The sequence below is a fragment of the Anarhichas minor genome, unplaced genomic scaffold (genome assembly GCF_050575085.1).
Source record: "Anarhichas minor isolate MPS153535 unplaced genomic scaffold, ASM5057508v1 ptg000010l, whole genome shotgun sequence".
NCBI classification, from domain to species: Eukaryota; Metazoa; Chordata; class Actinopteri; order Perciformes; family Anarhichadidae; genus Anarhichas; species Anarhichas minor.
The window spans coordinates 7,091,292-7,113,119 of record NW_027466456.1 but is presented as its reverse complement, the minus strand read 5'-3'; the positions used below and the strand labels follow the sequence as shown (position 1 = coordinate 7,113,119).

Here is a 21,828-nt window from a genome sequence, read left to right as displayed (position 1 = left end):
CCATAATGGACAGATGTGCAATAGATGTCATGTGTACAGAATGAACAACATAATAGAGCTAAAACACATTCAATGCATATGATGTGAATTATTCATATAATGAGAGTAGTAGGTATAATGATGGAAGAATTATGACTTCTAATAGTAACAGCAGCAGTGGATATAATAGAATAATCATGATAATAAAAGCATTAAGTAATATAAATGAGTTTATTAATAATAATAACAGTAGCAGTGGGTGTCAGGAGGGAGGCACGACCACGATGGAAGCCTGCAAGTGGAGAAAGCGAAAGACTCCGGAGAAGAAGCGGTTAATAAAATATGATTCATTATTATAATTTACACAACAGTATATGCAGTAGTTAAACGAGCACCTCGGCCAACTACAAGATTGAAGTAATGCTCAAAATGTTTGATAGTCCAATAATAAAACACTGACAAAAATGTTTAGTTTTGATACTTCATGTACATTGTGTTACTGATACATTTGCACTTTTACATACTAAAAATCTATTTTATTAGGGTTTTTTGGGGTCAAAAACAGTAATACAGAACAACATCTTCGCCAGATATTACGACATTCACAATATCCAGATAACACATTCTATACTATGGATAAAGAGGCTTTATACAACATTTCATAATTTACATTTACTTTTCTATGATTGTAAAAGCAGACAGTAAAGGGATGGTAAATTATATTGTATGCACTGAGGATGAGAAAGGGAAACCACCAAGGTCCTTCTTTATTCCGGATATATATTATCCATTTTTGAATGTATATGTATATGATTAGTTCATTTTTTAGGTTAATTGGATTTGCAGGAATGCAAGAGTTATAGTATAAAAGGAGTATTTTAGCTGGCTTTTCCTTATTTTCCTTAAGTAAAGCATACTTCTTCTGTTGTTTAGTACATTTATGGGGTAACTCAAGCACCCCTGGCATGCGGCGCATCATCTTCATCCTCTTCATCAGCAGCAGCATCCTGCCGGTAACGTCCTGCCCACACCTTACCCGACTCCTCCCCGATCCTACACTATTGTAAAGATGGCGTCCATCATGGAGGGGCCGCTCAGCAAGTGGACTAACGTCATGAAAGGGTGGCAGTACCGCTGGTTCGTGTTGGACTACAATGCCGGTTTACTGTCATACTACACGGTACGTTCGTTTCCACGGTCCGTAGACGCTGAACCGGTCTGCCCGAGAGGGTTAGATTGTAGAAGTTGTCTCTGGTTGTCAAACCCAAGTGGGATAAGGGCCTTGTGTTTGTCAGGAGTTGGGAGTATCAGCTGGTTCCAAAAAAAGGCGGGTCTCTTTGATGACGGATCCGAACGTTAGCCAATGGCAACGCTCCTCAAAGACCCACTGACCAATCAAGTGACAGTATTTTGTTTTTCCCCCCTACACTTCCGCTACTGTAGCTAGCTAGCATTGCTAACAGCTGAAATACACCGAATCGGCTAAACATGATTGTGAATAGTTAACAGCGTTAGGTGATAGAGAAAGAGAGACATACCTGTGTTTGTCAGCGAGACGACATCTGTCTCTGGTAGTTAAATAAGAGTCCCTACACTCGCTGGTTTGCTAGCTGCCTGGCTAACTGACACAGCGGGAGCAGACTGGCTGCTAGTTCGATTCTTGATCAATTCCACGTCGATTCATCATTGTACTCTGATTAGTAACGTCGAGAGTAAAGCAGACAGGAAACTGTCAGGGAAAGTGTTTGTGGGGAAAACGTTGCAAGGAAGATGACAACTAAGAGCTGCCCACTCCTCCTCAGCAGGTTGACATTAAATGATCTTATTTACATGTTAAATAGTTAGTTTTCAGTTACTCTAATGTCGTGTTAAAGGAAATTCTCAGCCCTGACTAAGATGTTGACATAGTATCATGAAAGTCATCACTGTGGTCGAGATATGCTTGCTGTTTTAGATGTGAGAATAAACCTGCAGTTATTGCACGTTTCAGAGCAATGTCCCACTGATACAGAGGAGTGAAGAAGTCCAGAGTCAAACTAGTCTGGAGAGAAAGCCCTGAATCTGATGAATGTAAACATCAAGTCAAAGCAGAGCTAGAGTCTAGTAGACATCCCGTACAGTGGAAACAATACGTTGATTGACAGGAACATCTGCAGGCATCACATTTGCTGCTTTCAGCTTCTCAAATGTGAGGATTCGCTGCCCTTTCTCTGTCTTTCAGCATAATTATGATTTTTTTTTTTTTTATTAAAATTTTATTAAACCTTTTTGATTGTGGGCCATATACAGAAAAATATAAGCAGCCATGGACCAAACATCAAGGAATGTGTTGTTTTCAAAAAAGTGTTTCTAGAGCAGAAAATCCCATGTGAAAAGTACTATTTTATCAAAATGATTATGCAACATCACAGTCATTTATTGGTGTGTGCACATATTAAAAAGTATTACATGTTTTTTTTGTATCTGCTGCTCTCAATTTTACTTTAAATAGTTTCTATACGTTTAAACTGTAATACAGTGCACGGCTTCCGTGCCCACTTAAAATATTCTGGCAGAAATGGTAAAATATTGGTTTATGTGTCAAAAGCTTGAGACAGAGATAATTTCATTAAATGTAGCCGAGTGTTTAAACTAGGATATGTAAAGTACGTACAGCCAGGGCAGTTTATTAGAAATATGCTCAAGCCATATTCTAGATTATTTTTAAAGACGTTTAAAAACAGCCTGTCAGGACAACCTGACTATGTCGTTCATGTTCAGTGAACCAGAGCTCTGCATACTGACTGTATCATTCCCTGATTTGTTCCGTTGTTGATTTCCAGTCAAAGGACAAGATGATGCGGGGATCCAGAAGAGGCTGTGTGCGACTCAGGGTAAGGTTCTCAGGATCAAGGCTATCCTTTACCTCAGAGACTCTTGTTTTCTGATCAACTTTGTGCGTGCTCTGTTTGCTTGGCTGAGCTGTTGCTGCCCTGCTTTACCAGATGTTTGGAAGAGTTTCCACATGTTCGCGACATTGTTGTCCAGGGTGGAGTAACCAAATCCCATTATTGCTTTTGTTTGCTTTGTCAATGAACTCTTTCTGAAGGCCGGCACACTATACGCAGCCTTGTGCAGTTTTTATCAGATGTGTGAATTGCCCAATTTGTTGGCCTTGTTCAACAGGTGTCAATAGTTTGCTTCAGCCAAATCCACTGCTCCATCACTCCCACTTTTTAAGCTCTGCCAGAAGAGGCATTTGCCCTTCCAATGTGTTTTCAGTATTCAGTAATGCCCACTAGATGGCAGCAGCTGCCCTGCTACGATACCTGTGTTACCACTGACAAGGAGAGAGGGTGAAGTCTCTTAATGCAGTAGGACTTTCAATGGACTGAGCCTACATCAGTGCTGAGAGAATGAGCTGCCTTAAGAGAGGGCCAGACCTAAAGGCTAGTATATTGTAGCATACATATATTGGCTTAAGTTGACAACTTATAAAACACTTGTTTTGGGACAAAGGGCTTTGCCGAGCACCCTGAACATGTTTCTATCGATCTCACTGAAGGGAGGAACTATCAACTGAAACTACCTAAAAAGAGGATGCAGTGTCATTTATGGACACGTAGTTAAAGGTCAGAGGTTTCAATTACAGTTGGATCAGTGTGACACAATTTATTGCGATACAGTAATTTCACAATCTATTTGTCATTGAAAACTGTTCATTACAATTGCTATTGAAAGTATTGACTTCTCTTTAACTTGTATTTTATTGTTTTACAACTTTGAATCGAGATGTAATTTTAGTTTTTGACACTCAAAGTTTTAGAATAACACAATTTAATGTGTATGTATATATATATATATATATATATATATATATATATAAAAATAAATAAATATAATGCTTATTTTCAGTAAATATAAATATGTTGCATGTATCAAACCCTGATCCCTGAATCATATTTTGTACCACATGCCGAGCTTCTGTGTCGGTTTCAGTTACACAGTACATTTCCCGGAGGCTCTTTCTGTTCTCCCAATAAACCAGCAGAGTCCTGTTTTTAAATAACTGTGTGGCCGTAACCTTTTTAATGTAGCGGTAAACTGGTTCCTGTTGGATTATCTTCTAGTGCCACGAGGAAGCTGCGTTTTTAATTGATTCAAATGATTATCTATTTAGACTATGACTTTACAAATCAGATCATGTGGCATAATGCATCCCCATCTTGGTGTACAGCCATGAACAGTGTTTCTGATGAGGGTTTGGAGTCTGTTTCATCATGCAGACCTGGATATGTGTATTAAATCAGAAAATCTCATAGGTTTCCTTTTTCTTAAAAACAGTTACCACCTGTGAAAGACTGTTCAGTGTTTCCTGCTGCTTTTCATTATGTTCACTCACTCAGTGAGACGTCTCTTCGTACGTCCGATGTAGAAACATTCACAAAGTAATAATACGTTAGACATCTTCTCAACTACAGACCAACTCGTCTCAGAGAGTCGGGGCTTTCCTCTAAGATATCTTGGGATGTTCAGAAAAAAAAACCCACAACTGAGAAAATGGATCTTGTGTTTAATACATCACATTCACAGAGTCTGAAACTACATATTCATTAAAAAAGTGGTGTTTATGAAGCGCTGTTGTTCGGCACTGCAAACTATTTCACAGCTGTTTTATATTATCTTATCCACCCCATGTAGACGTTGTTGTTTCTGTTAGTTTCAGGTTTGTATGACTCTCTTGAGTCGTCACACGCCCTGTTTCAGTTGCTAGGAGCTGATGTCCCAGCTACCCAGCTGGCCGTTTCTCTGCAGAGTTTTTTTTTTTTTTTTGCTGCTAGCTTGCTGGTCCCCGGTGTCTGTTTCTCTCCACCCTTCTCTGGCTTTTTCTCCTCCTTCGCTCTCCCAAATCCAACCTCCTCCTCCTCCTCCCTTCTTCTCTGCCATGTTCCAAAAAGCTGCACTCGCATGTGTGTGTGAGAGAGAAACACAGAGTGATTGTGAGAAAGAAGGGACAAGGCAAGGGCAGATGGAGCTTTTTTGAAGAGGAGAGAGTGAAGTGCTGAGACGGAGCAAAGGGTAATTTCTAACAGGGGGTTGCTTGCTGGCACATGTGGAGGGCATGAGGAAAGAAACGGAAAGTGGAATATGACGTGTCCCGCTGCCTGACTGCCTGCTTTTTCCCCCCTCTCGCTCTCTCTCTCTCTCTCTCTCTCTCTGTTTGCCCAGGGAGCTGTGATCGGCATCGATGACGAGGACGACAGCACATTCACTATCACTGTGGACCAGAAGACTTTTCATTTCCAAGGTGAGATGTCCCCCCCGCTTTTTAATTTTGTTCTCTTAATGCCCCCCTCTTCTCTGTGTTGCCATCACTGGCTTTCTTTCTCTGATCTCTTTTGCATCCATCCCTGCTGTGCATTTGCACGCTCTCTCTTTCTCTCTCTCTCTCTCCCTCCCTCTCCTCTCTCCCTCCCCACCTTTTAAAAGACTTGGATTGGTCTGCACTAATGCCAGGAAACACATGCACACAGGCATCTACACAATGTCAAAGCGTGCTGCGTGCATCTGAGCCTTTTCCTCCCTTCCCTGTGGAATCTGTGAAGTTGGACTGATGCATACTTCCGTAGATAAACAAGATTTGTTCTACTGCGAGCTTGACATATTTCTCTGGAACAGATCGACCAAGTAAGGCTTTTTTTTTTTTTTTCTGTCGGGAGGAAGATTGCTGCTTGTGTGTCTCTGCAGTTGAGCCTCTGGGAACGATGAGGGAATACTGCTGAGCTGGAAGCTGAGCTCAGGTCTCTTCTGGTTGCTGTTCGTCCTTCGCTATCTACCAACCAGTCACTCCATAGGGGACGGTACTGGCTCCCAGCTACAGCATCGCCCCCATCCCGTCCTGCCAACCCTTCCTTCTTTTTGTCCAGTCCAGTCCACCGCAGACACTCTTTTTTGTTTTTACTCTGTCACTCCACAAGGTCTTTAACTAACCTTCTCCACCTTTCCTTCATCTCTGTCCTTCCATCTGTCCATTTGTATCCATCTCCCCCCCCCTTGTGAACACCTAACTCCTCACACCAGCACCCCCCCCCCCCCCCCCTCCTTCACCTCCTTCTTGAGGGTCACCAGCCACAGTCCATGGGCCCCCCGCCCCTCTCACCTCCTCCATGCCCTCTCCCATGTCTGTGTTCCGAAGCTGTATGCTGTGGTTCTACAAACGGAAGGGTAAGGAGAAAAATAACCGTGCACGTCTTCATGGTCCGCATGCATGCCGGTCCCGGGCATGAAAACGGATCGAGAGGAGGCGTTTGTTTGTTTGCCTTCTGGGATGTGCGGTTTGGGTGGAGCAGTAGCGTTGTGTAGCTCTCGGTGTGTTGGTTTGTTGTCGAGGTTCGAGGACAGTTCAGAGCGGTGTGAATTAGACTGTTTAGTGGCGGTCGGCTGTGAGGAAATTATTAAGCAGAGAGCAGTGTGTGCAATGTGTCCTCAATCAGTCAAACGTTCACTGGTGTTGCTGGTTTGGCTAAACAATCATGTAACGTGATGTGTTTTTCCTGTCATGATAGTAAAAATTGTATGCACAGTTTGTCAGTGAATGATAGCTTCCATGTCGCTGTCTTAACTTCTTCTGGAACTGTCTGTGCCACACTTGATCTGAGTCTTTGGCATTAGCTGTACTACCTCAGTGAGTTAAAGGTGCATTGGTTTGATTTTTTCAATTTTGTGTGTTCAGTTGCTGGTGGATGTTCTCTGAATTACCTGAGAGACTTCTACATCAAAGAATAGGCGAAAACAGCATGCAATGTATGCATATTATATTCCAAATTTAAGAGCATTATTCAAAAACCTTAATTAATGCAGTCAAAGAGGCCAATTGGCAGGCAGTATAGCTTGCATGAAAAGGCAACAAAGACAATATAACGTGTAATAAATGTCATGATGCAATACTACAAGATATTGGGGTTAAAGATCATATTACGATTCAGTTAAATCAGCAGTGTGGGAATAAGTTGTGTTTGGAAGCAGCAGATCCTTCCACAGGAAGCACATTTTGATCCCAGCCTAGCAATGAAATGTCACTGAGAGACACATCTGCTCTCCAGACACCACAGGGAGCACGGTAGCATCTCGCGTATCCCCGGATAGAAAATTCGCACTAAACATGTTCTGAGCATGAGACTCTGGATACATCAGCTGTTAGCTCGGGTATCAGGAGATGCACAGGATGTTGGGCAGGAGGAGATTTCTCTGTTGCTGTAAAACGATCCTGCTCTACGCATGTTATGCAGTCAGCCTCCCAGGGCAGCAGCGTCTGACATGTGTCCGTCTATATATGGCCTGGGTATGGTATAGGCTGATGGACGGTAGGGCCTCACTGCTTAGAATAAGAGAGGCAAAGAAAGGCGCTACTGACTGATTATTGTGGTGTAAAACAATTCGCCGTGATGCTTCCTCTTACGGGACAGTCACGCTCACAGGTTGAACTGTGGTTGTGAGCCGGCTGGCCCGGAATTCGGCTCTGTGCTGTCTTTCTATTTAGAGAAGCATCCATTATTCATCAGCCCATCTCCCCCGGCGGTGCATCAGAGTTGCCTGAGAGCCCTTAAGCTTTTTCCTTTTCCTCTTTCGCCCTCTCTACTCTCGCTCGCTCCTCACATCTACAGTAGCCATCAATCTCCTCCCTCTTTGTCAGGCCGGCCCGGAAGTTCGGTCCAGGATGAGAGACCCCCTCCTGCTCTCTCTCTCCCGTCTCCAGGGTCCTCCCTCACCTCAGTATCATCTGCACTGTCAACTGTTTTATTTTTATTTTTCCATCTTGGTCATCATTTTCTTCTCACCTGTGTTCTTCAGCACTGCGTCTGTACTTGTGTATGTAGTTAGAAATATATTCCCCAATTGTGGATCATGCATCGCTCAATCGAATAGCAATACGATGAGTTCGTTTTACATTTTTGTCACACAGTTGGAGATAAAATGTAACAAAGTGCGTTTACTTTACTGACCTCGGAAACCGTGCGTTCTCTTGGCACCACGTTTGGGGTAGCTACCACTGTATTGACATGTTGAGGTCCTGTGCATCATACCGCATACCCCCTCTGGAGCATGTACTGACATATTTTATCAGCTGGTCTGACGATGGCAGGAGGAGAAAGGAGGGATGAATAATTCACAGAGGCCTTTTGGAGAAAGGAGGAGCAGCATTATGGGGAGAGGCTGGCTGAGCATTGTGAAAAGGGAAATCTTTGTGATTGGAGACCCTCACCACTGAGATGGGAGATAAATCCTCGATGCTCTTAGTTTTTATGAATATATATATATATATATATATATATATATATATATATATATATTACTGCATGTGTGGTAATTGTACTACCACATTAATTGTAATCAGCAGTGTCCATCTTTGCCTGCAGTCTAGGTGACTGTAACTACCAGTAGCTTCATTGATGTACATTTAATTGTCCAAACTCGATCTTTCTAATACAGTCTGCAACATGCAAGTTAGAAGCAGAAGAGTATCTGGAGGCACACAGAATCAGTGGAGCAGAAGATGGTTGTCTGGTTCATAACCTGCCAAAGAAACCGTTACAGAAGAATTAGGGATGGAGCTTTTCAGGCTGGTCCATGGCAGTATAAAATGATACCCGACATTACTTGACATAAGCCGATGCCAGCAGTATGCCAATATATTGGTGTATATATAATAACACCGTTTTCTTTTCTTGGTTCAAGTCCGTTCTGACTGCCGTCGTTTCCATCCAGGTCTTTACTTTAGTTTCCGTGATAAAAGCAAACATGGCAAAGAAAACCTTAAAACGTGAAATGAGTATGAACGTCGAGTAAACAGAGATTCTTGTACATGATATCACCGATAGGTAGAAGTTGGCCACTTCCCCCTGACTAGCAAACGCACAACTATTCAGCGTCTGCCGGCTGCATTCGCCATCACCAGGGAAAGATGCACTGAAAAGCAAGAGAGCTGTTGGGCCTTTAACTGCGTGAATAGTCTGAGGAATGATTCAGGCATAACTCTTGCCGTGCCGACGAGTAAAGAGTGTAAGGTAGGTCATATTTTTAAGGTATCGTCACCTTTCAAATAGTCTCTGTATGATGGTTTAGTTTACTCCCACATTGTCAGACCGATAACTTTCAATTCTGATGGCTTTCACTTTGGAAAAAAAAAAAAAAAAAGCTTTTTGTTTTTTTTAAAAGATATTAGTTGTTTTTTCCTCCTGACATCACAGCTCTAGTCATCGTATCATCCATAGCGCGGTTGTTTTGCCATTTAGTCGTAGTGAGAGCGGTTGCATCGTGTGATCAAATGACATCAACGCATACTCTTTATCGGATATATATCAGTCTGAATATGAGGTGACCTTTCGGGTCTATGTGGACATCAGGGTACTGAACCGCAGCCTGAATGAGGTCTGCTCCTCTGTATTGGCTGTATGTGGGAACTCAGTTTCATTTGCCATCTGTATTCTAGTATCTACTCTCAACTCTCTCTGTATGTCTGTATCTATCATGGGTGTTGACCCAATACCTGCCAGGGTCTGTCTGTAATTGGAGGTTATTGGTGTGAGGTACAGTACTCCCTGTATGTGCTTCTTCTTCTAATAGTCTTGCTGTGTCTCTCTGCTTCACAGCATCCTGTAATATGCTTTAGTCAGTACACCTTCGTCTGTTATGACACTACTTTGCAGCTGGGCTTTGAGACTGTGTTATATTCTTACAGGGTTGAAACGGCATCATAAAAGTCAAAGTGTGTGTTAATATTGTCAGGTTTTTGCAATCATAGGGAGCAAAAAATGTGAACTTAGTACCAGTTAGACTTTGGCCCTTTTTTTCCACTATGGAATTGGCTGTAAAACAGCACGTAACAAGTCCTTTACACCCTTATCACTGTAGACTTAAAGGTAGTTTCACTGGGAACTCTGAAACCTTGAAAATATCTTAAAATGTCTTATCTCCTGATAGGGGAAATGAATGAATGACACATTCTTGATATCTTTAACCCTGAGCTAAACATTGTCCATTCTTTCTGGGTCTATTTTCTATGATTACAAGGTTTAGCACCACTTACTTCTGAGTAGCACTGACCAGGCAGCAGGATAACTTTCTGCTCCGATAGTTGTACATTTAACCTTTACTTATCTTGTCCATTCCTGCAACTGTGGCTTGTCCTGGGTCCCTTTGTCGGTAAGACTTGTCAATATTTTAAGGACAAACAACTTGCTGTTTATTTAGTTTTCGTGACTCTGCAGAATATCAAAGGTGGTTCATATCAGATGACGGTAACTGTCATGACTTGCAGTATGTCGCCTCATGTGACTGGCCCGCTGGCTGACACGCTACAGATTCGCTGAGTTGACTAACTGCTCAAACCTACCTGAGAATCATGTTGTACGTGTGAGCTGCAAACTAGGACGAAGATCGGACTTGAGACACAGTTCATACAGTTAAAGTATTCTTTTTTTGGTTTAAAGGCCCGGCTGCTACCTCTCCTCTGTCATGAACAGAGCTAAACAACATTAGCCGCAGTAATCTGTTCGTCTGGAGAGTCTGTTTGGCTGAGGGAAAAGTGAGAGGCCGGAGAGGTGCTGTCTGAGTGGATTGGCCTGAGCCTCCGCTGCCTTTTAATGTCTTTAAAAGCTTTTTTGCTGTAGCCAAGGCCAGCCATTCATCTGCTGTACTGTCTTGTTTCCAGCTCAATAAAAAAAAAAATGTTTACACCGGATATAGTTTGCCAGCTAATTCCATGAAATATAAGTCATATAGTTTTTTGACTGTGCTGCTTCATCCACATGCACAAAACAAAAAAGTAAGCCTACTTTCCATGCAAAAAAAGTCTTGAATAATTTAAAATGCAGGCTGTGAATACATACACCATGCATACCTGCTACAACCTGACTGGATGGATGAAATCCTGGCCGTGTGTGTTGGTAGAGGACAAAATACTGTATCTCCTGATGCCATTGGCACCAGGAAGTGGGTGTGTGGGTGTGTGCTTTGCACGTGTCAGGCCCAGTATTGAGTCACTGTTTAATGTCACTGGCAGTCTGTTTGTTCTCCGTCTTTGCTCTGTGGGTGCAGCCTGGCCCTGCTCCATTGCACACTCCGACCCCGAACGCTCTCTGTGGAGAAATAAAACACAGCGCTGCCTCACCACTCTGGAGGAGCTTTTCCTCCATTTTACAGTGATCACAGGAATATTGATACTTTAGGTGTTGATACACCCATCGGCGTTATTATTTTATAGCGCGTTAACGCATTTTTTTTTTATTTGAAAGTCCGTGGAGGAAGTCTTCAGCAGACTACGTTGATGCAGCGTGTGGGATAAATTTAGATAAACAAAAGCAAGACAAGCGGCGTTACAACGTGCACCAGATGTTGCTCTGCCTGGAGACTACTGGACATCGCTGCGGTAAAGTCAGCAGACACTTGCATTTTAGTGCACCTATATGCTGAAATTCACGGTAAACTCATTCAAACGGCACAGATCGGGAGCGAGCGAAGGACTTTGAAAGCTAGCTGAAAGATTAGCGTGAGACAACATCCGGTTTCTTCAGACGAACATCCGGTTTTCAGAATAAGATGCCAACAAAGTATGAATTATATTCACATTAAGTATAAAACATGCTACCTGCAGCTCGTGAGTTAAAGGGAAAATATACATATGATATAAGAATAATATAAGAAATATGATCACTACTGTGTAAAGGGAATACTGCTGTTAAAAAGTACCTTATTTGTTTTAATAAGTGTTTGCAAACCAAATGTTATTGCCCTTTTGTTCATATAGCAGTACTTTTAAAATGAAAGTGTGCAATACACTACTTTTGAATTCATTATTGAACTTTGTCATAACAATGCGATTAATCGCAAAAAATCCATGCGATTTAAATATTTTAATCGTTGCCCAGCACTAATAGATATATATATATAGATATCTATATCTATATATATATATATATATATATAGATATATAGATATCTATATCTATATATATATATATATATATATATATATATATCTATATATATATATATATATATATATATATATATATATATCTATATATATATCTATATATATATATATATATATATATATATATATATATATATATATATATATATATATATATATATATATATATATATATCTATATATATATATATATATATATATATCTATATATATATATATATATCTATATATATATATATATATATATATATCTATATATATATATATATATATATATATATATATATATATATATCTATATATATATATATATATATATATATATATATATCTATATATATATATATATATATATATATATATATATATATATATAGAGATATATATATATATATATATATATATATATATATATCTATATATATAGATATATATATACTGCATATCTCTATATCTCTATCATTCACAATGACCAGGAGGGATTGTAATTGTCTGTAAACTCGTATCTCATATTCATGGACTACTTTATTGCCCTTGTACACGCCCCTACAGAGAAAGAAGTCAAGTATTACATGCATTATAAGAAAACAAAGGTTGAATATCCCGTAAACAATTTAATTTGGCTCGCAAAATATATACTCAACTGAAAATTTTTCAAGACCATCTGTTTCTAAAGCATTTAAAAGCAAAGTGTCCTTTGTATAATCCCTCGACATGTAAATAGTGATTTTATCAGTTAACTATTTGTGACAGTCACGTGATCGCACGCGCCAAGTTACAAAACTTCAGAGGTGCACGACCAGGCGCCGTGACCTCTCGTTACCACCCGCCAATCCCTCGATATGCTCTGAATTAAGAATTTAGAAAGCGAAGCTTCTTCAGATTTGTTAAGTACAGTAACTACACTGCACAGCCAATAACTAGCCTTTCTCATTGCTCTAATTTAAAGGAATAGTTCGACGTTTTGAGCAACGCTCTTGCTTTCTTGCTGAGAGTTAGATAAGAAGATCAATATCGCCCTCCTGTCTGAATGGTAAATATGAAGCTACAGTCGGAACTCGTAAAGACTAAAAGCAGAGGGAAACAGTTAGCCTGGCTCTTTCCAGCTCAAGTGCAATAACTTAAAATGCAGACCTTTTTTCTTTTTAAGGACATTTTCAGATATCTTTCTGCATTTGATTTCCTGACAGGAAGTAATAAACTCATCGAGAATAGTTTATCTTTATGGTCCTCTACGTTAATTGTGATCTGTGTTGTTGACTTCAGCTGTAAAGCAGATTGTTTGCCTCTCTCATACATAAAATAACACTTATAGTTTTTGCCTTTTATACATATGAAACCGCCCTGAACAGGTTAAGCAGAATCAAGGTATTTTTTTTTTATGAAAGAAACAAACCTATCATCTCTAGATGGATACACAGCGTCCGTCACTGCGTCACTGGTACTCATTTCAGTGTTGTCTTGGTTTCATTAGTGTGTGTAATGGCTGTATGGAAAATGTGGCTCACTGGGTTTGTCTGTGTGCTCATGTCCTCAGCCCGAGATGCGGATGAGCGGGAGAAGTGGATCCACGCCTTAGAGGGAACTATCCTCCGTCACACCCTGCAGCTCCGAGTACGTAACCATGCACTTGTTTGTCTATATATATATATATATATATATATATATATGTCTGTCTGTGCGTGTGTGTGAGTTTCTATTTGTCTGTGTCTCTAATCCTTCCACTACAGTTACAAAAAGTTGCTGTTTGCCTGTTTATGCAAATTCCTGACAGCATCTACGTAGTTTTAAATTTACACTACATTTATTTTACATTTCATATTACTATCCATTTGCAAACATGGCTTTGTAACACCTGAAGAGTATACTTGTGTAATTATTCAAAAACGGAGGATTGTTGAGCAGATTTTGCAAAAGATAGGTGAAGATAAATATGTTACCTGGATATCAAAGCATTCACTGTTTTTGATTTTTACTGTATCTCAGATTGCATGTATTTGCAAGCTGTATAAATCATATGCTGCACTGCAACACCCATATAATGACTTTGAAAGGGACTTTGCATCTCAGGTCTCGTTATCTGCGCTTTTTTTATCGCTCACACCCGTTTGCTTTGCTCAACAGAGCAGTTGAGAGTTGGTGATGTGTCTCGCCTGTATAAATGGAAATAATGGTGACATTCATGTCATCATAAATGGAGGATGTTTTGTCAATAAGTAGCTGCTTTGGACTGGCATCGGGACCAGGCTTCGTTTTGACTGTTTGATTTACTGCTGACCTGCTGGCAGCCTGTTTTGTCTCTTTATTATGAGTGTTGAGACGAAGTGTGTCTCAGCCGTCCAGTTGTTTCCAACCTCATTTCCTGCTCTCCTTCCCTAAACCAAACCTTACTCCTTGTTCCCTTCCCATCCTCACCTACGTGCAGCTCTTTCCATCCCTCATGACCAACCTTTTCATTTGCGCTCCCTCCCTCCCTCCTTCCTCTTTTTCTTCTTCTTCTTCCTTCCCTCCCTCTGTGGCAAATCCCTCTGATGTGCTACGTGTGCCTGCTTGTGCTCGCTGCACAGACGCACACGCACACTCTCTCCATGCAGTGATGGCGTGCTGCTGTCGTAGCATCATGTGACCCTGCAGTAACCAATACGAGACCTGCTTGCTTGATCAACCAAACATCTGCCTCTGCGTCCTCAGCCAACCAGAGAGCCGCTTAATGCTTGTCCCTGTCAGCACTTGCTGCTGCTTTGTGTGTTTTCTCTTTTGCCTGCGTGAGAGGAAGTGTGCCTTTCCTGCCAGAGGAGGGTCCTGGATTAACTCGGCTCTGCCTTCCTTCATACCAAAACGCTCAGCTGATAACTGCTGCCGAAGGATCTGCTGTAGCCAGGCTGACTGGAAAGCTAACTGCTGCTGTGATTTATGTTGGCAGACTGCAGTGGAGAGCGAGAGGAGGAGGTTGTTTTCTGTTTTCTGTGTGGAGGAGGAGGAGGAGGAGGGAAAGCAGGATAACTTCACCAGAGCTGCTGGTTTGTTGCTGTAGGGAGAGAAGACCAGAATAACGGAGGAAGAGAAAGGAAAAAAAGCAAGCTTGTGTCAGGCTAAATAGCCTGATAGGGGGAGATGTACCAGGTTTAACGCAGCATGTCAATTGGAACGAGGCACCCAGTAAGTACAACACACACACACAGACACAAGGGCCACTGCACCAGAGCAGGGATAACTTTATCGGCTGCAGTGCGCTGCCAGGGCAGCAGCGTTTTAAAGTGGGTCACACTGCAAACGAGAGGGAGGAAGGGTGAAAGGGTGTTGTTTGTTGAGTCTGGGGTGGAAGAGTGGGTTTGTGACTGTGAGTGTGTGTGAGACCTCACAAGCTGCTGTAAATAGCGGACGTGCGGATGTTTGTGCAGGAACAGTGAAGACGTGAGCACTATGAGGTGGTGAGACACAACCACCTGCCTCTGAGTTTCTGCAGCCAAACTTATCTGCTCTGTCTATAAAAAGAAAAAAATAGAAACCTTCCCCTTATTTGTGTGTGTTGACAAAACTTGAGACTTCGTTCACTGCGATGATAGGGGCTCCGTCTTATTATTTGTTTGTTTTCACCACCTCAGTTTCATTTCCAATGGCCTGTTGTAATGTATGATAACACCTTTATGAGTAATGCAGTGTAATGGCAGCTCCTTTCCTCATTAACTGGAGGTATTTGCTAGTGTAGTGCGAGTAAGCAGACAGGAATTTTCTCACACTGGAATGTGCACATCCGACCACCTGTGTACACACATTGATGAAGTATACAGTCACTCACATCTGTATCAGAGTTGTTGTTGATTTTCACTCAGGACCTCATGTGGACAGCTTTGTTTTGCAGTCAGGCAAACAGTGCGAGCGCCTTTGATCCTTTGAGGAAGTTAGGCGAGTGCTCAACTGCTGAGCTAAGACTTTGCTCGCTATAAAGATAGTATGTTTTTACAGCTAAAACTTCAGCACGGCCTCAGGCTGCTGCTGACAGCGTTTGGTTGTTAATGGCTTTTCTTCACTTTCCTGTGAGCTCGTCTTTAGCAGGAAGAAAAGCCGCCACACGAACCGGGACTGTGCGACGCAGCAGACCCAAAGCGGCGGTAGCACCCAACATGGTTTGATAAGAGCCTGATTTACTAACAGCACTCCTGTTTGATTCTAACAGTCATCGGCGTTACTATTACTCTCTCTCTGCTTGTTCGTGCAACTTGTCAGAGTAGCTGCTGTTAGTTATCTTACTGATTCGTCTGGCTTGGCATAAAGGTGTTATTGTGTTGTCATAGGTGCTGAGTGTGCTTGTTAGTGACAGGCTCCAGCATTAGATATGGGGTGATTTTATTCAATATTTTTGAAGGACGTCTTTGTACGTCTGTGCGTAAATTGATCTGCTCATCTTCCTGTTTTTGTGCCACAGCCTGCTGGGTTGTTGTTGCTCGGGCGAGCTCAGACAGATTCACGTCTGTTCTGCCAGTCTAGTAATTACCTTTTAATGGATATTATGTAAGGAAACTGTCTGTGCCTGATTTTCTGTGTGCGTGTGTGGGGGGGGGGGGGTCTGTGTTTCTGTTTGTGATGGAGCCATTAAAGCACGCTAATTAGCAAACAATGAATTTGAGTGCACCTCAACCCATTTACACACATGATTCTGTGTCGGTAATTAAATTATCTCCAGTCTCGAGGTCCTCGCTTCAGTTTTGTTGAAGCCTGAAATTCGCTCACCGTCAGACAGACAGACAGGCCTGCTGGCCTTTTATACTGGCTAGCCTTTAAACAATAGTATTCATATCTCCCCTGGTACAGTACGGTGCTGGAAGATTCCCCTGAACTGTTGATGTTTCTGTCCATTTCGTGTGGCAGTTTTCAAAGCCGACAGACCGGGAGCTGACAGAGACATGTGAATGGATAATAAGTGAATACGTGGCTTGTATTATTATTGGTCGCGCCTGTGTATTTTACTTTGAATATGCAAATACTAGCATGGCTTTTTTTTTTTTTACATTTGGTTAGGCCTGCACTAATGCTTTGCTGTGTTTGTTTCTCCATCCTCAGGAGGCAGAGACGGGATTAGTTCCGAGTGTTCAAGACTTCGATAAGAAGCTATCTGAAGCCGACGCCTACCTACAGATTCTGATCGACCAGTTAAAGGTAGAACTCAATGGAGCAACACCAAATGTTTCACACGTTCATGTCGATTTTAGAAATGTGGGATATCTGCCACTCACTTTCACATGTTTGGCTTAACACCTAGAGGTAATGTAGTCCATTTGAGAAAGAAAAATCCACATGGATCAAGGGATTATTATCATACGTTGTTTACCGTGGAATCTGTGTCATGACCTTCCTCTTATTCTCTTCTTGAGAGCATTTCCTTGCTGATCTCACGCTTGACTTTAACAAAGCAGAAGTGATTAAAGATTTGTGGTAGCATGGAGATGAAGCTGAAAATCATGTATTTAAAGAAGCAGCAGCATATTCTCAAAGGCAGAACATCTGCACGTGTCCTTCATTGGTGAGAGGAGCCTGCTTTCATCTCAAGCAGCAGCATGTGTACAGAATCGCCTTCTTATCATTTTAATTCTCATTTGACTGTGTACCCATCTTAACTTATTGTCCATCTTCCTTTTCTCCCCTTTTCATCTCTTGTCCGCTGTCGCTCTCACGCAGCTGTTTGATGACAAGATCAAGGACTGCAAAGAGGATGAAGCCCGCAGAGTGAGTACCAGCAGAGCGGCTCTGTCTCCTCGTGTGTCGGCTCTCTGGTTCTCGCCGTCGTTAGAGCCGAGGCTAACAGCAGGGGCAGCAGGCTGACACGCGGCGCCGATGGCTGTCGGTGTCATGCAGAGCAGACGTTTGATATCAGCCGCTTGTCACTGTTAAGCCGTCAGAATATTTAACAGCTTATTGCATCGGTTCAGAAGTGACCGTCAAGTTATGAGATGTTGATTTTAAGAATTTGCCTTTTTATTTGAAAAGCCAACAGAAGGATTAAAAAGGCTGCAACTAATGAATAATGATCATTATTGATTAACCGTTTAGTCCATAATATTCCCATTATAATTCCCCCGAGCTTTAATAGGATTTCTTTAGATGTCTCGTTTGTCTGATCAACTGTCTAAAATATTTATCAAATGATCAAAGCAGCATTTTAAAAAGTTGCAGAAAAATTGCATTATTTATAGACTTTAAAAATAGTCACTGATTAATTTTCTGTCTGTTGATTAATCGACTAATAGTTGCGACACATTGACGCAGTAAGAGTAGCACTGAAGCTTAATGTGGCACATTTGTGGCACCAAAATGTAATAATTACAGATCATAATTGGTTTAGTGTTAACAATACAGTTCCTTTTCTTTTTGTCTGGCTTTTTAAGACCATTCAGTCCACAACATACATTTTCTATGTAACTTTAAATGTTAGTTTAAAGCAAGTTATCCTTGTTGGAGGAAGCAGTTCAGTTTCAGGGTGTTTGTGGGTTCGTTTGTGTTTTTCCAGCAGCTGTGTGATTCACTTCCTCCCTGAGATGAATGGTAGCTTTTGGTCGCCTGGACTTGTTTGTCACTGTGACTTCACTAGTCTCTTCAGTATGGGGAATTGTTTTGTAGATTTTCCTTGATGTTATCTTCCAGTTTTGCTTTATTTGCCGTCAAACTGGTTGCCTACGCTTTTAAAACTTTTGTGTTTTTAATTACTGTTGGATTTTACAGTCTGTTTCTTTTTTCTTTTTTTTTTTACAGAAAATAGACCTTTTGAAGGAGACCACTTGTGTAAGTCAGACCTTAACACATTTCCCTTCCTATTTTTTGAGTTTACAAGTCAGTTCCTAGTTCTTGAATTCCTTTTCTGTCTCTTTTCTTTCAGAGCATGGTAGAGTCCATCAAGCACTGTATTGTACTGCTGCAAATCGCCAAGGTAAACGCATTATCAGCCCGTGTGATTCTTCTCTCTGTAGTTTGGTTTGCTCCTTCACCATAGCCATTGTTCTTGTGAGACCACACCAGTGTGCACTTGTGTGTTACCTTTCGTGTGTGTCTCTGGGGGTAGTTCCCGGCTCACAGTTGCCATGTGGGTCGCTGGTTGATTAGGGTGTAGCCCGGTACTCGTTTCATCACATGTTCCATTCAGCCCTTCCTCCCCAGGAAGTGAAGCAATCACCTCTGCTTCATGGGGTTGTTAGTTGACACTTGTTAAAAAACAAGGTTCTAGGAAACATGTAGATTACAGATTGGCGCGGTAGAGCAATCCCGTTGCTGACGCTGAAAGAAATGATGGAGGATTTTACCATGTGATGAAAGGATTACTGCATGCGGCAAGTCGGTGAATGTTCTGTAGCTCCGTGTGATGAGAGCGACGGATCTCACCGCTCTCCACACTGCAGATGTTCAGGATGCTTTGTGAAATGACTCAACCTTCATACACAAGTAGTCTAACATTGTCTTCTCAAAATTTTAAGGACCAAAGTAACGAACAGCAACACGCAAACGGACTTATAGTAAGTTTGACATTCTCCGCCCATGACAAAAAAAATTAAATCAAGCAAACTGTTAATTTTTTCTTTTCTTGCTTAATTTACTCTCAACTGTAGAAACTCAGATGAATCAGATCTCTTTAGTGCATGCCGTCTAATTTGGGGATAAGCTCGATCTCTAGCTCTTTCCCTCATGTCTTCCACAACTATCCTGTTGATTTAGTTGATGATTTCCTGATTTCATCTCAGATTAAAGTTCTTTTAGCATCGGTGGGGAACTATTCTTTTCACACTGTGTGTGTGTGTGTGTGTGTGTGTGTGTGTGTGTGTGTGTGTGTGTGTGTGTGTGTGTGTGTGTGTGTGTGTGTGTGTGTGTGTGTGTGTGTGTGTGTGTGTGTGTGTGTGTGTGTGTGTGTGTGTGTGTGGCAGAATATGTATGTGTAAGTAGACTATACATGTGTGTCTGCATGCCTGTATGTGAGGGAATGTTGCACTTCGCCCGACCCACTAATTTAGCCGACTAATTCCGCATTGATTCACCGTGTACACTGCCTGCTTATTGAACCATCCAGAGAGCACTTTACTGGCTCTGCAGATGTCTTCATGTCAGTCGCCATACCCGGAGGTTTGCATGTTTTTTTTGTTTTTTTTTTACGACAAATCACATGTACTTTGAATTGCTGACTATTATTTTCCATTTTATATATAAGTTTTCAGATTATTTTCTGTTCTTACAGGGAACGATTAGTTTCCAGTCTTATTAGGATGTTGTGAATATCGTGAAGAATTACAACATACATTTGATTTATAATCCATCGCAGTAAACATATGGTTTTTCTTTATTTTAAATAACACTCTGACCCCTGTGATTTGAGAGCGGGCTGTCAAACAATACACTTTTAAATTAGGTAACAACAAAACATACATTATCCTCTTGACTTTTCACTTGCGGGGTTTGATTTCCAGGCAGCACAGCTCGGGAATGCAGTGCTTTCAGCCACCAATTACATTTTTTCCAAACAGTCCTAGCTCTCATCTATAAAATGAAAGAAAAGTGAGGACTTAAGGGCAAATGAATCATGTACCGACAGCTTAGACCACCCTACAATGAACAAAACCCAGTGGGTACCTGCAAGGGGAAAACAAATCTATATAAAAACTTTCATTATGCTTTCGGAAATGGAAGGTAATGTAATGTGAAACCTTTAAAAGGTAATGGACTAACACAAGGAATAATTTCGGTGTGGTCCTCAGAGCAAGAATCACAGAGGGGCCGGTACAGCTCATAGGCCTGCGCTGCTCTTATAGCTGACTTAATCTGTCATTAAGTAAAGTATTAGATCGTATAAATAGCACATCATAAACTCTGTCTATACATCCAACTGCACATGTTTCTTTTATATGCCATAAGCTTCGTACTAAAGATATCTTTGCCGCTTTAGAACATCTAAACATCTGTCACGTTGCCTGAATGCCTTTTAATGTGGAGCAAATAATAAATGAACTGTAGACCTTTTTGTTTAAATTATTTGAAAAACCAGCAGCATGTCAAGTACGGCACCGCCAGGAATCGTTTAGACCGAGCACACCAGAAGCCTGTAAAAAATAATTGATGTGCATATATATATACATATATGTATATATACATGTATATATACGTGGACGAGGCAAGAATTGGGAAGTAGAAAGGAGCGAATAGTGGCAGAAGGCTTGAAGATAGGAGAGAGAAGTGTGAACAAATGGAAGTGAGCTTCTCTGCTTCACATTTCCTCTGATCATAAGTTGCCTTTTGATGACACGGAAACATAGAAAAAACAAGTTCAGAGAGTCCATTTCTAAATTCCTAGAGTATGACAGAGAGGAAAATGGCATCCTTAGAAAAACAAGCATGACTTCACACCACAGTCTTCCTCTGTAGTCAGTATCGTCTATATCTAACAGTGTTGCATCATGGGACTGTGGAGGCCTGTTGTCTACTTCCTGGTATTCTAGTCTAACTTTGGTACACCAGCTGCTCTGTTTTCACCCTCACAGTGTGTCAGGTCATGTTCTGACTCACTGTTCCTGTTGATTTCAAATGAATCAGAACTTTCCTGTAAAACTCACAGATTATAGGTCACGTTTGAGTGATAGGATAGCATCGCATTGATTAGATCTAATTTCAGTGCCACCAAGAGCCCCGAGGGTAAGTTGTTGGGGAATACGGGTCGATAAGGGATTTGCTTTAACTCGTGCTGTCATCTGTGTTCCCGTCCGTTGGGCCATTGGTGCCGGTGACCCCATTACACCGAGCCAACAGGCTGTGTGCGCGTCTGTGCCTCTATTCAAATGCATGGACACATGATGTTAAGGTGGCACTGAACAGAGCAGGCCACTGCAGATAAGAACGTCCTCGCT

General features: G+C 41.4%; 1 protein-coding gene across 6 annotated transcripts in view; it reads left to right on the top strand.

Moving 5' to 3' along the window:
- Positions 1-1,013: 1,013 nt before the first annotated feature.
- osbpl9 (oxysterol binding protein-like 9) overlaps positions 1,014-21,828 on the top strand; it is a 34,197-nt gene continuing 13,382 nt past the window's right edge. For 2 of the 6 annotated variants that reach the window (XM_076087915.1, XM_076087914.1), the window contains exons 1-9: positions 1,014-1,159; positions 2,802-2,852; positions 5,188-5,266; positions 13,491-13,567; positions 17,015-17,110; positions 17,630-17,677; positions 18,701-18,730; positions 18,825-18,875; positions 19,417-19,455. In XM_076087915.1, the coding sequence (XP_075944030.1) occupies positions 1,049-1,159; positions 2,802-2,852; positions 5,188-5,266; positions 13,491-13,567; positions 17,015-17,110; positions 17,630-17,677; positions 18,701-18,730; positions 18,825-18,875; positions 19,417-19,455 (582 nt within the window). In that variant the 5' untranslated portion in view covers positions 1,014-1,048. The other 4 variants (XM_076087916.1, XM_076087918.1, XM_076087917.1 and 1 more) reach the window with 4 other exon arrangements.